Here is a 15,038-nt window from a genome sequence, read left to right on the forward strand (position 1 = left end):
CAATACACTTCACACTAATGACGAGCTACTAGAACTAGAAGCTGTCTAGTGTTAACATTAGCAGACAGCCTCAATAAATGGGACACAGAATCCCCTCCCCTGTATGCCATAATTCACTCAGGATAGAGAACTGCCTCTCTCTTAAGAGGGCCTAATGTGGACCTCCAAGAGAGGCTTTACACCAGAAACAGGAACAAATGCATTTGATACAAACTATGTTAGGTCACAGGTCATAAAAGATCTCAATCCATGTGCTACTAACTGATGTTACATGGAGCTAAGTGTTATCCAGAACTAGAAGGTGAAGTGGCCCATATAACAATGAAATAAAGGGGCAAAGAGCAACTACTCAGGAGTCCAGATCACGAGAAAGTCTGAAGAGACTTCAATAGAGGCATTTTTGCCCATTATATACCAATCCTTGTTCCAAAAAATCCCCCAGAAAAAGGATGTTTTTAAATGACAAACTCAATGCAAACATGTATTCCCAAATTACTTCACAGAAAAGAGGCAATATATTCAAAGAATGGGCACATGAAACAGTCATAACAGACAGAAATCTCTCACCATCACCGGTACAGGGAACTGTACCGGTTTAAAAAAAAAAAAGGCACCATTTTTCCAAACCAGAGAGTAAGTGGTGGGTGTGCAGACATACAAACACAGCACTAACAACCTCCTCCTAAGCAAAAATATCTCAATATATTTGCCACATTCAGCTACCTAAGGTTCCCATCAAGAAAGGCAGTAACTTTACAAGTCGGTGGTGAAAGAATAGAAAATGGAAAGGGAAAAACACTAACTTTACAATGGAGAAACTTGGCAACCACCACCTTCACCAATGATGAAGGTTAATATCAGCAGAGATGCCCTTTGGATGTCACATACTGCCCTCCCACATACAATGTGTTGAGAAAGACACTTCACTTCTGCAGCATTCCTTTCAAAAACCCATAACGCCAATCTAGAGAAAACATGAGACAAACCCAAACTGAAGGACATTCAAAAAACACCTGACCAGTACTCCTCAAAACCATCAAGGTCATGAAAAACAAGAAAAGATTCAGAAATTGTTACAGATCAGAGAACAAAAGACACATGAGGGGGCTTCTCTGGTGGCACAGTGGCTAAGAATCCACCTGCCAATGCAGGGTACACGGGTTCCAGCCCTGGTCCGGGAAGATCCCACATGCTGTGGAGCAACTAAACCCATGTGCCACAACTACTGAGCCTGTGTTCTAGAGCCCGCAAGCCACAACTACTGAGCCTGCGCTCTAGGGCCTGCGAGCCACAACTACTGAGCCCACGTGCCACTACTACTGAAGCCCACACACCTAGAGCCCGTGGTCCACAACAAGAGAATGAGAAGCCCGCACTGAGAAGCCCCCTCAGTGCACCGCAATGAGAAGCCCACGCACTGCAACAGAGTAGTCCCCGCTCATCGCAACTAGAGAAAGGCCGCGTGCAGCAACGAAGACCCAACGCAGCCAAAAATAAATAAATAAATAAATTTATTTTTAAAAAAAGAAAATAAAAAAGACACATGAGGACTAGATGCAATTCAGTAATCCTGGATTGGATCCTGGGACAGAAAAACGACATGGAACAGCTGGTGAAATCCAAAAAAGTTGGGAATTTAGTTAATAGTAATGAGCCAAGGTAGTTTTCTTAGTTTTGACAAACGTACCATGCTAACGTAAAATGTTAACAACAGGGAAACGGGAAAGCTGCGTGAGGGGTTCATGGGAACTCTATATACTATTAATACTCTGTACTTCGCAACTTTTCTGCATATATAAAATTTTTCAAAAATAAGAAGTTTATTCAAAAATAAACAAGCAATAAAGAAGAACAAAAAAGCCAGGGGTGAGAGTAACCAGTGCTAGGAATGAAATACGACTTTAGAGAACACAGAAAAGTACTCAGGCTGCAGTGAACGCTGTTGGTATTGGAGAGGTGTTAAGAGAGGTCTTGCCTCTTTTATTACCTGCACTGAAATACTCATCCTCCGAAAGGGCTGTCACTTCTGTGTCCAGTGGGATGGGGTCACACAGCAGAATGTCTTTGCCCAACACATCACACTCATACCCATCATCAAAGAGCAATTTATACTTCCCAGCTCCAACATCTCGTGTGATTTTTCCAGAGTAAAAATAGCCATTGGATGACCACTTGGCTACAACACGGAGCCCTACAAAGCTGTTCCCTGGAGAGGAGGCATCTAAGCCATCAGAAGGGCCAGCAGCAGTCTGGAAAGGAATCTCTGGAGAGTCGCTTCGACGCAAAGCACCAGCACCCATGTCTGCTCGTCTGGTGGAGTCTGGCACGCGGGGCACAATACGGGTGAAGGATTTATCATCTGGCGACATGCTGGGTGAAATGTCCTCTATGCCCAAGGGGCCAGGCACAGCTGTTTCCCTAAAGAGAGATAAGAAAAAGGAGAAGGCAGTGAGAATAAGCAGAGAGCAGTACTTATCTACCAATTTTCCCACTCCTTTGTCCATGGGTCTCCAGCCCATTCTTTGCTAACCCATCACAGGCAGAAGCCTGGTGTCTCAGCAGCCTCACTCTGAACCCTGCCCACTCCCCGGTCAGTGTGGGCCCCTCTTCTCCCTCCTGACACCCCACATACTCTCTACTCCCCTCTCTTCTCTCTACTCCCTTTTTTTCTGAACAAGTCATAGACTAAGTGTATCTCACACTACCCGGGTACCTGGTTCCAGTGGTCCGAGAAGGCGGGCGGCCCCTTCGCCCGCGCCCACGAGGCGTGACGGGAGCCTTCCCTCCCTGTCTGATGCCAAGGCCCGCATCACCATCCTCCTCACACACTGGCGTCCCTGTCTGACTGACCCCTTTTCTAGGACTAGAGAATGAAGACAGGTTAGTCTGATAGCACCTGCTACTGGATCCTTTCTTCACAGTCTCCCCTTGGTCCTCAGACTACATGCCAGGCCAACACGTGCTGAGCCTCCAGGGCAGCAGGAAGCTGGTCCACACACCCACCACCCAATCAGCTGGGAGCAGGAGTACAGGGTAACAAGTAAAGGACATCCTTCTATGCAAGTCTACTCCCTCCTGACAAAGCTTCCTACTGCTGCCCTCAAAAACAGCACATCCATTTCTGCCCTGCCTTCTCTTGTACTTCAGGCTCTGGATACCTGTAGAGGAAAACAAAAAGCTAGGGAATGTGTCAAGTTGGGGCTGCTACCCCAAACTTTCTGTACTCCCAACCAAAACACTCATAGGCTGCAGAAAATGGGGGCTGGGGGACAGGAATATGTGCCAGCTTTCCCAAAGTCCCCTCACCTGTTTTCTACAGTTTCTCAGGAAGTCTGCCTCCCAGAGGGCTCCACCCTACCTCCCATGCAAACCCAAAATAGAAGAGGAACGAAAGGGGAGGAAGAGGAGTTGATTTATCCTAGGAGGAGGATGCGGGGACTTCCCATTACTCCCCTTTTCCCGTGATATTAAAACGTCAGCAACCCTGCCCCTGCTGTGGCTCTCTCTCTGGAGACCCTGTCTGCACCTCAGTTTTCCTGGGCCTCCTCGGGAGCTGGGCAAGGCAAAATCTGCGGGTTCTGTCCCACTGGTTTTCCCTTTGAGTGGTCCGGCTCCTCTCCCTGAGCTGCCACTGCTGTGCATGGCTGAGAGACTTGTCCCACTTGACGTGCGGTGTAAGCTGGATGCCTTGGAGGAGAAGGAGCTGATATCCCCCAGGTCACCTGAAGAGCCCCCAGTCTGTGAAGGGGAAACTTCAGTTTCACACTCCTGACACTCTACAACTGGCTCTTCAGTCTCCTGCAAGGAAGAAATGGATACAAGAGCTTAAAAAAGCCACAATAACATAATGCTCATGTGATGGTTGGAAAATCCTAAATGGCAAGAAATTTCAATTCAGAAAGGTGGGAATTAGGAGGGAACTTTCTGGAGTAATGGAAATGTTCTATATCTTGCTTTGAGTAGTGATTACATATAACTGTCAAAGTCACTGAACTGAACATTTAAGACCTGTGCATTCTACAGGGAATACATATCTCCGTAAAAAATAAGATAAAGGTGGTACTAGATCAGAAGAAAGAGACCTCTATCCTGAGCTAAGTTAAATTATCTTTTTACTGGACAAGTTCACAACCTTTGGCTGCTGAGAACCCAGCAAGGATTCCAACCCAGAGGACACAGGTAATTCCCTGTCTAACAGAAGAAAGGTAAGGAAGTAGGTAGGTTAGAGGAAGAAGTGGTTAGGAGCCCTTCTGGGTACATGATTATAGCAGTGGGTAGCCTTACATGTTTTTTGAAATTAGATATTTTCTATTACCTTTCAATATGTGATCAAGGAAATTAAAAATTATAGGCAAAAATAGCTATATAATGGTATCACTGTTTACCAAAATGAAAACCAAAAAGGCAATAATCAAAATATATGAATTTCCGGTATCTACAGAGGACAGGAATATCAAACTGACTTTATCTCACTCACATGCCTACTTTGATGGATTGGTAGTGGTTGCCTGGAGCTCAGTTTTAAGCAGCCACTAAGGCTAATTCCCAGGTTTAGTGAGGAAAGGTTCTAGGACCAATCAGCAATGTCCTCTACGGGCACAGGATTGAGAAATTACAGCACAGGTGCTGTACATTTGCTTTCCTACTCTAGCCTGTTCATGCCTTATTGTGCTAATTATCAGAGAAAATATGGAAAAGTATAAGACAGACTCTTCCCTCAAAGAGTTTACAGTCTCTCTGGGAGACAGTATGCAATGCACACATGTTTAAATAATGCTATAAGATGATTAAATAATTATTTTTGACCACTCCCTTCTTGAAAATCTCTTCTCTTCTAAAATCTATAAAGTCACTTTTTCTTCCTTTCATTCTACCTCTTTAGCTACTTCTATTTGCACTTGTTTTTTGGTTCCTCTTTCTCTGCCTATTCCTTTTAAATTAGTATTTCCCAGGACTCTGTTCTCATTCCTTTCCTCACTCTCCCATGCTTTCTCTGGCCAGTCTTACCTGACTTATTCCGGCCTGTCTACCAACAATACAATGATGACTCAGCTCCAAATTCACGGATGCGAATGCCTACTAAACTCTTCCCCTTGTATGTACTAGGGACACCTGCAGTTTAACCGATCCAAAACTCAATCTGTCATCTTCTCTTCATTTCCTTGCCTTCAATGAATGAATCCTGGACCTCCCCAGTGAAACTCATATCCCCTGCAGCTCTCTGTAGCACGGGCTGGTTTTTCTCAACCAAACCTCAATTCAAGAGTTTGGAGATGAGAGGCCTCCTTGCTCCCCACTGCCATTAACAGATCATTTCTAACTCCCCACTTCTTGTTCCTACCAAATCATTATTTGCCATTCTGTTAAACTCTCTCCTTCCCTCATTGTTACTCACCAACATTCTATCAATTACTGACTCTTCATGCATGAACACCTTATACTCCTGGTTCACAGCCTCCCTTCCGCTGTCATTTTCCGAGGCTAACATCCATCAGATGACCCATCCAGCAACAATCTTTCCTGATCTAATTACCACCATTAACCTTTTCCTCTACTCTACCTCAGCCATCTGCTACTACCAGGGTCATTACCAGAAGCTGCACCACCTCCAGAAATCTCACCATTCTCCAGTTACCATCTCCTATCATCCAACTTGCCTTCTTTAGCTGGATGTGAGTCAGCATAATCTGCCAAGGCCACTTGACTAAAGCAGGTGTTGAGAGCTCAGAACTTAAGTCAACTCCTTCTCTTGGACACGGCAAATGAGCAGGGGCAAGACCAGCCTAGAGGGCTGGGACTCCAGGCTGTGTCTCAGTTGGAGAGTAGGCCCAAAGAACAGTAGCTAACTATACCTGCCTTTGCAACTGTTCAAAAGTTGAGCCCTTGCTCTTATAATGACTTGGGCCCAGGCTCCAAGGTGGCCTCATGATCTTTTTAATGTATTTGCTTATTTTTTTCCTGTGCGTCCTTCCTACTAGACTACAGAGGCCACATTAAGACAGAGTAGTGACCACCTTCTTTCCTGGATTTACCCTCAAAATAGCACAGTGCCTGCCACAAAAGAGGTCCTCAGTAAATATTTACTGCATGAAGGATCTTCTCTCTCAAACCAGTGTCCTATTTATATTCTCTCAGTAAATGGTACCACCATCTATCTGCCCAGGCAAAAAGCCCAGGTATCATATATGATTCCTCCCTCTCCCACAAACCCCACATGTAGGAATTCACCAAAGTCTATCAATTTCACCTTCTATATATGTATTTTTTTACATCTATTTCCCTCCTCTCAATCCCCACTACCACTGTCCTAATTTGACACTCATTGCCTCTTGTCTGAACTATGCCTCTAACCCCTCCCATTCCAATCGTTACACTGCTGCCAATCGGACCTTTCCAACATGCAAATCTGAGCATGTCATCCCTTTACCCCAAATTCTTTAAAGGCTTTCCATCACACAAAAGATAAAAATCTAAACTCTCTTCTATGATATACAAAGCCTTATGCTCTGGGCCCCTACCATCCTCAAGAGCACCCTCTCTCACAATTCCCTACCCTACCGTCCTTGTCACATTCTAAATATTCATTAAGCATGCCATGCTGTCTACATATTTACAAACCTTTTCATTCTGCGTGCAGCGTCCTTCTCCCCTGCCCTTCGATCTCATCTGCCGCACTTTGAGCACTACATCTTCTGTGAGGCCTTTTAGTCACCTTCAGGTAAGCTAGCAGGCTCTGGCCCCTCTTTCTAACACATCTTTCCATACCTCTACTACAGCAACCACAAGTTCTGGATTTGTTGCATGTCAAGTGTAAATAAGCTCCTAAGAGAATAGAGACCCTGTCTTTTTATCTTCTTAGTCTCAGTGCCCACCATAGTGCTAGGAACACAGCAAAAAAGAAGCTGCTGGTAAATAGATGAATAAAATTTTTTAAAATATGATAAACAAAGGCTACAAGAGATGAGGGAAGGAAAGTTCCCAGAATCCTCTGACGTCAACCTGTCCACCTTCACACCTCTACACATCTTTGGGCTGCCCACCAAGTGTACTGTTCCCACATCTGTGCTCTTTACTTTCTGCCTCTGTGCCTTTGCTCACCAAGCCTTCTTTCTGTATAGAACACCCTTTCCCTGTATCTCCCAATATCTAAAAGCTTCAGTGTCCAACTCAAGTACTTTCTGGCCCTCACCCAGAAAGGCTTTATCAAAATTCTCTTCAGACATGTTTCCTCCTCTTCTGAACTACTACACACACCTTCTGTTTGACACACATCCCTTTCACTCTTAAGAGACAGCACAATGTAGTAGTTAGGAATGCAGGCTGTGGAATTAGACTGCCTGGGATGAATTCTAGTTCCTCTGTTTATTAGCTTTGTAGCATTAAGCAAGTGATTTTAACTTGCTATGTCAGTTTCTTGAGTGCAAAATGGGAATAACAATATCCACCTCACAGCTTAGTTGTGAGAATTAAATGAGTTAAATCACGTAAAAGTCCTTAGAATAGTGCCTGGCAGAAATAGAGACACAGATGTAAAGAACAAACGTACGGACACCAAGGGAGGAAGGTGGTGGGGTGTGATGAATTGGGAGATTGGGATTGACATGTATACACTAATATGTATAAAATAGATAACTAATAAGAAACTGCTGTGTAAAAAATAAATAAAAATTTAAAAAAAAGAGTGCCTGGCATATAGCTAGTGCTCAATAAATGTTATTTGCTATTACTATTTTATTTAATTATGGCAAGTGTTTCCCAAACTATGTAACATAGGTGTATAATACACATTACTTTAAAAAATGCTGGGCTTCCCTGGTGGCGCAGTGGTTGAGAGTCCGCCTGCCGATGCAGGGGACACGGGTTCGTGCCCCGGTCTGGGAAGATCCCACATGCCGCGGAGCAGCTGGGCCCATAAGCCATGGCCACTGAGCCTGCGCGTCTGGAGCCTGTGCTCCGCAAAGGGTGAGGCCACAACAGTGAAAGGCCCACGTACCACAAAAAAAAAAAGTTCAATAGTCAAATAAATTTAGGAAATGCTGTGTTACACAATAAAATAGATTTTTAAAAATATTTATTCATTTACTTTGGCTGCGCCGGTTCTTAGTTGTGGAGTCTCTGTTGTGGTGTGCGGGATCTTTTAGTTGTAGCATGCGGGCTCATAGTTGTGGCATGCATGCAGGATCTAGCTCCCCGACCAGGGATTGAACCTGGGCCCCTGCATTGGGAGCACGGAGTCTTACCCACTGGACCACCAGGGAAGTCCCAAAATAGATATCTTTACTGGAGGGCTTCTTAGACCCTTTAATGTAATATGCACTGTGAATCTCCATGGTGGGGGAGGGGGCAGTTACAGCACTAGGTGTTTTCTCAAACTTAATATTTATGACCATGGAACTTTGTTTTCCCTCTCAGAGTATCTAGCAGGCCTGCTGTTTCCAAAAATATACTTTAGAAAGCACCATAAAAAATATTAAATAAAGTAATATGTTTAACACTTAAAACTAGTACCTGGCACATAGTTCAGTGTAGACTACAACAGTTACAAAAACTTTTCATGAAAGCAAATTTTTTCTATAAAGCTGCTAAGCTCACAATTTTTCCAAAATAGTAATAACACTGAAAAAAATTTTGTAAACATAAAATTGAAGGTAAATCAACGTTTTAAAAGAATTATTTCTGGAACTTAGTGTATAATAAATAAAGAATTGGGAACTCCCTGGCGGTCCAGTTGTTAGGACTCCATGCTTTCACTGCTGAGGGCCCAAGTTCAATTCCTAGTCGGAGAACTAAGATCCTGCAAGCTGCACAGCATGGCCAAAAAAAAAAAAAAAGACAATTTCTCAAACTAATATAAAATCCTTTCTGACATGAGGGCCACAATGGCCCAATAATGAACAATAGCAATAATATGTTCCACTTAAAACTATATACCAGGGCTTCCCTGGTGGCGCAGTGGTTGAGAGTCCGCCTGCCGATGCAGGGGACGTGGGTTCGTGCCCCGGTCCGGGAAGATCCCACATGCCGCTGAGCGGCTGGGCCCGTGAGACATGGACGCTGAGCCTGCGTGTCCGGAGCCTGTGCTCCACACGGGAGAGGCCACAACAGTGAGAGGCCCGCATACCACAAAAAAAAAAAAAAACTATATACCAGTTTTGGACTTCCCAGGTGCCACAGTGGTTTAGAATCCACCTGCCAATGCAGCAGACACGGGTTCGAGCCCTGGTCCGGGAAGATCCCTCATGCCGCAGGGCAACTAAGCCCGTGCGCCACAACTACTGAGCCTATACTCTAGAGCCCACATACCACAACAAGAGAAGCCACTGCAATGAGAAGTCCACGCACCGCAATGAAGGGTAGCCCCGCTCACCGCAACTAGAGAAAGCCTGCTCGCCGCAACTAGAGAAAAGACCGCACGTAACAACAAAGACCCAACACAGCCAAATAAATAAATAAATTCATTTTAAAAATTTCAAAAAAAAAAAATAAAACTATACACCAGTTTAATTCTCCCTGAGCACAACCTCCTATATGGCTAGCTGGCAGAATTAAAGAAAAGTGCTTGACTAAGGAATAGAATAGCTATGCCTCTTATCAATTACTAAAATGGTTCCCAGATATTAACATATATACCAAGAAAAAAGTGCCAGATCTTTAATTCTAGAAAATCTCTCTAACCTCAGCAAGTATTAGATCTAAACAAAGTCAGCATACAACGTTGTACACTATAACAGTCAATAAACACCAATATTAATGCTGACACTGGGAATGAGTCCATAATGAATCCTACTAAGAAATAAAGGTTCATCTCCAGGAATTCCCTGGTGGTGCAGTGGTTAAGAATCTGCCTGCCAATTCAGGGGACATGGGTTTGAGCCCTGGTCTGGGAAGACCCCACATATCGTGGAGCAACTAAGCTTGTGCATCACAACTACTGAAGCCCACGAGCCCTAGAGCCCACGCACCACAACTACTGAGCCCGAGTGCTGCAACTACTGAAGCCCGTGCGCCTAGAGCCTGTGCTCCATCACAAGAGAAGCCACCGCAATGAGAAGCCCACGCGCCGCACTGAAGAGTAGCCCCCGCAGCAACAAAGACCCAACACAGCCAAAAAAATAAATTAAATAATTAAAAAAAAAAAAAGGTACATCTCCTACTAACAGGTTCATAACCACACACGAATGGAAACTAAGACCAATGAGTAAAAAATGGTAACACGTGAGAAAACAGTGAGAAACGATGAGAAAATACATGCAGCTAAGCAGGGAGTTCTACACTTCATTAGTTTCCACGGATTAAAAATAACACGTAACAGGGAACTATATTCAACATCCTGGGATAAACCATAATGGAAAAGAATATTAAAAAAAAGCATGTCTCTATGTGTATAACTGAGTAACTTTGCTGTACAGCAGAGATGGACACAACAGTGTAAATCAACTACAATTAAAAAAAATTTTTTTTTTAAACACATAAAATCTTTACACATGAGAGATTTATCAATCTGTTCTTTATAGATACAGAGTGCATGATGGGATTGGTTAAATAAGTGACCAGAGGTCAAACAGCAAACCCATAGTTGGGAAAGACAGAACTCAGAACTCTAGCCCAGTTGTTATACTTTCTCATAAAAGGATTAAAGAAAACAGTGTTAGTAGCTAGTTGTATAGGGAAGAGGGGAGCAGGTAGAGAGCCAGGGTAATTCTTCTATTGAAAAAAATTTGCCACATAGACCCACAGTGTACATTACCTCAGTTACTTTTCTTTCTACCTCTGTTCCGTCCACATAATACACATCTGTGATGACACGAGTGACAAGTGTGCGAACCTCACGAATTGTTCTCATGTGGCGATGCAAGACATGGCCATGAGGGGGCTGAGGCATATCAAACTCTTCCTCTCCCTATGATAAAAAATAGAGAGTCTCACTGCAAACTGTCAGAATCACAAGTCAACTGCTTCATGATGAGCACTGTTCAGAGGTTCCATGAATCTAATGTGATGGAATTTTCCCGTTGCTTTGTTTCTATTCACCTATAGGTAACACTAGGGATGGACCAGCTGTCTAGCCAGAGGCTAGGAAAAGTCTGTATCAGTTTCACCTAAAACAACCTATTCCTGCCTAAATTAAAAGCATAACATCTAGCACTTATATCTAGGATATTTAAGTGAAACTTTGACCCCTAAAAGCACATTGAGACTGTAATCCTTCTGATTTTGTTGCCGACTTGTCAATCAGCATTCAAGTTTACACTTACAACAGGCTCTTCAGATAAAAGGAAGGCATTCTTTAGAACTTTATATAAAGCAATAACATCTGTTAGTCTCAGTGCAGTCTGTTTTTTCTGCATTAGTAAGTGAAAACTACGGTTTATTTATACCTGGAACAAGACACACTGATTTCTCCTAGAATTAAATATGAAATATTTGATCTATTCCAAATAAGAGATTGTAACTAAAGAGTTGAGCTAGTGTCCAGAAACACAGAACATTAGCAAATTAGGATTTCATATCTAGTTGCACCATAATCAGTTATATATTTTAAATAAAACCCTACATTTTTATGACAACTGTTACCTACATGTTTTCTCATAACACCTAGATCACATTTATCCATATCCAAGCCCCCCACCCCCCTTCTACCCCATGGCTCTGCAATTGTGAGAGGAAATGCACACTTTCTTCTCCCACCTTATTTCCCCTATAGTAGACTGATTTTACTTTCTGCAGTCAGTGTCAAGGTATCTAAGTCTTTCAAAAGAGTTATATTTACCACTGCAATAATGAGTCTGGTTTTTTCCTGATAGTGTGGTAGTAATTTACCTAAAGTAATTTCTCTGAATAATTTGCACTCCAACTTCATGTTAGGGGTGAAATATCTACTAAAATTATGTGAATAAATATAAATAAAATAAAATGCGTGGAAACTTATTCAACCAATTCCTTAAAATACTTCTGTATATACAACCCTGGTTAATGAATGGTCAGGGCATACGTCAGTCATCAGGGTGTATCAGAGCCATGGCAGCCTGGACTTCCTGCCTGCACACACAGGGGTCTAAAAGGTTTCAGTGTGCTTTATATGTCCCTGAAATGTGGCCAAAAACCCTCCCTGTATTCTTCCATTACAACAGCCAGACAAATGATCACTTCAAGAGAGATACCTAAATAAACATGTCTGATAGAATAAGAAAGGAGAGAAGGGAAAAAGGGCAGATAAAAAGAAAGTTATGCTTACTCTCTTCAAATAGTCTTCTGAAAAGAAGTTTCTGTAAAGATAAATAGCTTGAGGATCTTGTTATGATTAAGGGAAGATAAAATAAAAATAAAACCGTACTTTCACTTCATAGAAAACCTGGCTCTAGGCCCACTTGACACATAAATGGAAATTTAAGGAATGTCAAATGTAGGCTGCCTATGTTTTTCTCTGAGTACTGAACTGAGTCCTACCCAGACTGGAAGGGATAAAAAAGCACTGATGTTTGGAAAACCTCCATACCGCGTTCCTCATTTTCCAACCATTCTTCAAAAGATGGCACACCAACCCCAATTTCTGTTACTGTACCCACCATTTATATTTTTTAATTGCGGTAAAATATACTTAACATAAAATTTACCATTTTAACCATTTTTAAATAAACAGTTTGTAGCATTATGTACATTCACATTATTGTAAAAACATCACCATATCCACCTCCAGAACTTTTTTATCTTTCTCAACAGAAACTCTGTACCCAATCTGCATCTGTATTTTTTTAGCACTTTTCTTTCCTTAGCAGGAGCAACTAGCTCTTAAATATGTCATTTCGCTCTGTATGACGTAGTAGTACAGCATAAGTGGTGGTTGTGCTGGTAACAGCTGCAGTAGTAGTAGTTAAAACAATAATAATCAATAGGTTGTAGCAGTAGCCAACACATATTGAGCATTTACTGTGTGTCAGACCCAGTGCTAAGAGCTTTGCAAACTTTATCTCAACTTTCACAACATCCAGATGCTGTCTGACTCCAAAGCCTGAGCTCTGGCTCACTGGCTCCTATCATCATGTTGAGACAGGAACAGAAATTATTTTCCTATTTGACAGAGGGAGAATATGAAGAAGTAAAAGAAAATACAATCTAGTGGCACCCACATGATTGCTGTCTTTAAGATAAACTCTTTTTATAAAGGCAGAGAAACCTAATTACTATGTGGCAGAATCAAACACTTTAAATTAAGGGTGAAAATAAACAGCTGCAAAATAGGGTCTGATGTGCTACAGCCCCTATATCCAAAAGGCTATGCTATTTTGAAACTTCCTGAATTGATAAGGTCTTAGGTCTCAGAGGCTGTGTTACTATAAAAGGCTAATATAAACAGAATTTTTGGAGAGGCATGGATAAACAGAACAAGACTACACAAGCTGTGATTTAAAAACAGAAAAGCAACATAGCATAATGAAAAGAATACCGATTCTGAAGTCAGATATGCTGAGTTCAAATTCCAGTTCTGCCACCTACTGATGGCAAAATCTTGGGCAAGTTACTTAACCTCTCTTCAGCTTGGTTTCTTTACCTGTGAAATGGGAATAATAATACCAACCTCATGGGTTGTCTTGAGCACAATGCTGATATACTGTAGGTGTTCAATAAATAGGAATTATTTTATTTTTATAAAACAAACAACTTGGACCATTCGAATGAGAGGCACATCACTAGTGAAGCTTTCCTAGGCAGATCCCAAGTGAAGATGATCTACCAGAGCAACTGAAAAGGCAATTTAACCACTATTACTAATGAAATTTTATGAACTTCCTCTTGTTAGCATGTACATTACTACCACCACTTCTTACCCACTCAATTTTCACTAGTACCTACACTTCCCTACTCTATTCCCAAGCAGCTGTTCTTCTTCCAGTCTCACGTTCATCAGCCCCAAACCTTTTCTTCCCAGTATGTCTATTCCTAGCCTCTTTCTGCAGTCTCTGGTCACCTGGGGACTTTCCCTGTTAGTGTTCTTTGTTTACAATACTGTGATAAACTATCCTTCATGCTTCTTCTACTCCTTCCTCCTTTACTTTCTACTCTCTCAGTTCCTGGGAACATTGGTTAAATAGACTTGGGGGACAAGCAATTAGCTCTTACGGTTATAAAGGAGGATGAGAAATGATGGCAGAAGGAAAGATTGAATGTAGAAAAGTATTACAGGACCCAGACTATATTCCCGGCTTTCTCTTCCAGTAAAGACCTACTTGACAAACTCTAGTACTATTCCATTTCCCTGAAAGATTATCTTATTGGCTATAGCTACCCATAATTTTCACTACCCTATCCCAATCCTGGATGAATTGTTTTTATCCTTTAAACACTGGTCTGTATAAAACTGTTATGAATTATCATTAAGTACAAGTACCACAACTTAAATTCTCTGGGAATCCAGAAAGTTGAAAACAGGGCCCCTGAGGTACCCTGTATGTTCTCTCACCTGGCTATGGAGTGACTCTGTATCATCCCCAGGAGCACTGACTGGTTTCTCACCACTCCCCCTCTCAGTCTGAACTGTGGCATCTTGTTTTCCAGAGTTCTGGTCCACTGTACTGGTCCCTTGTTCACACACATTCTTTACAGTCTGAGTTGCTGCTGAAACAGTTTCGGGGACCCAGAGGGAATGCTCTATGGTCTGGATTCCTACGTTATTTTGGCTGGGCCTTTCAATCAAGGCTTCACTAGATTTTTCCTGACTGGTATTCTGTCCTTCTTTCTGGCCTTCTGGCATATCTGTCTCCATTGCTTCCCCTTGAGGACTGGATGGCTCCTGTGTGGCCATCTCCAGGGAGGTAGGAGAAGCAGGGTCTTTGATAGGACTACTGGGCTTCATAGGCTGTTGACTCTGGCTGGTCCTTTGGTCACCTTCTAATTTTCCCTTCTCCTCTTCATCTTGAGTACTTGGAAAATGCAGCAAGTTCCCCCTGAAAATCAAGCACATAAAGAAACCATGTCAAAAAAAAGAAACCATATCAAGTAAGCAAGTGTATACGTGAGTGTGAGTGTGAGTGTGTGTGAGT

At 42.4% G+C, this 15,038-nt stretch overlaps 1 protein-coding gene across 11 annotated transcripts in view; it reads right to left on the bottom strand.

Moving 5' to 3' along the window:
* The window catches only part of TP53BP1 (tumor protein p53 binding protein 1), a 66,584-nt gene that overhangs the window by 9,932 nt on the left and 41,614 nt on the right, over positions 1-15,038 (bottom strand). For 9 of the 11 annotated variants that reach the window (XR_003428212.1, XM_027084097.1, XM_027084103.1 and 6 more), the window contains 5 exons: positions 14,459-14,942; positions 10,748-10,900; positions 3,527-3,798; positions 2,714-2,863; positions 1,988-2,418 (listed from right to left, as the gene is read on the bottom strand). Coding sequence is in view for 10 of the 11 variants with exons in the window: in XM_027084097.1 (XP_026939898.1) it covers positions 1,988-2,418; positions 2,714-2,863; positions 3,527-3,798; positions 10,748-10,900; positions 14,459-14,942 (1,490 nt within the window). In the remaining variant the exon portion in view is untranslated. The remainder of the gene's footprint in view (positions 1-1,987; positions 2,419-2,713; positions 2,864-3,526; positions 3,799-10,747; positions 10,901-14,458; positions 14,943-15,038) is intronic. The other 2 variants (XM_027084100.1, XM_027084099.1) reach the window with 2 other exon arrangements.

The sequence above is a fragment of the Aethalodelphis obliquidens genome, unplaced genomic scaffold (assembly GCF_003676395.1).
Source record: "Aethalodelphis obliquidens isolate GAN/ISIS:26980383/991018 unplaced genomic scaffold, ASM367639v1 scaffold51, whole genome shotgun sequence".
NCBI lineage: Eukaryota > Metazoa > Chordata > Mammalia > Artiodactyla > Delphinidae > Aethalodelphis > Aethalodelphis obliquidens.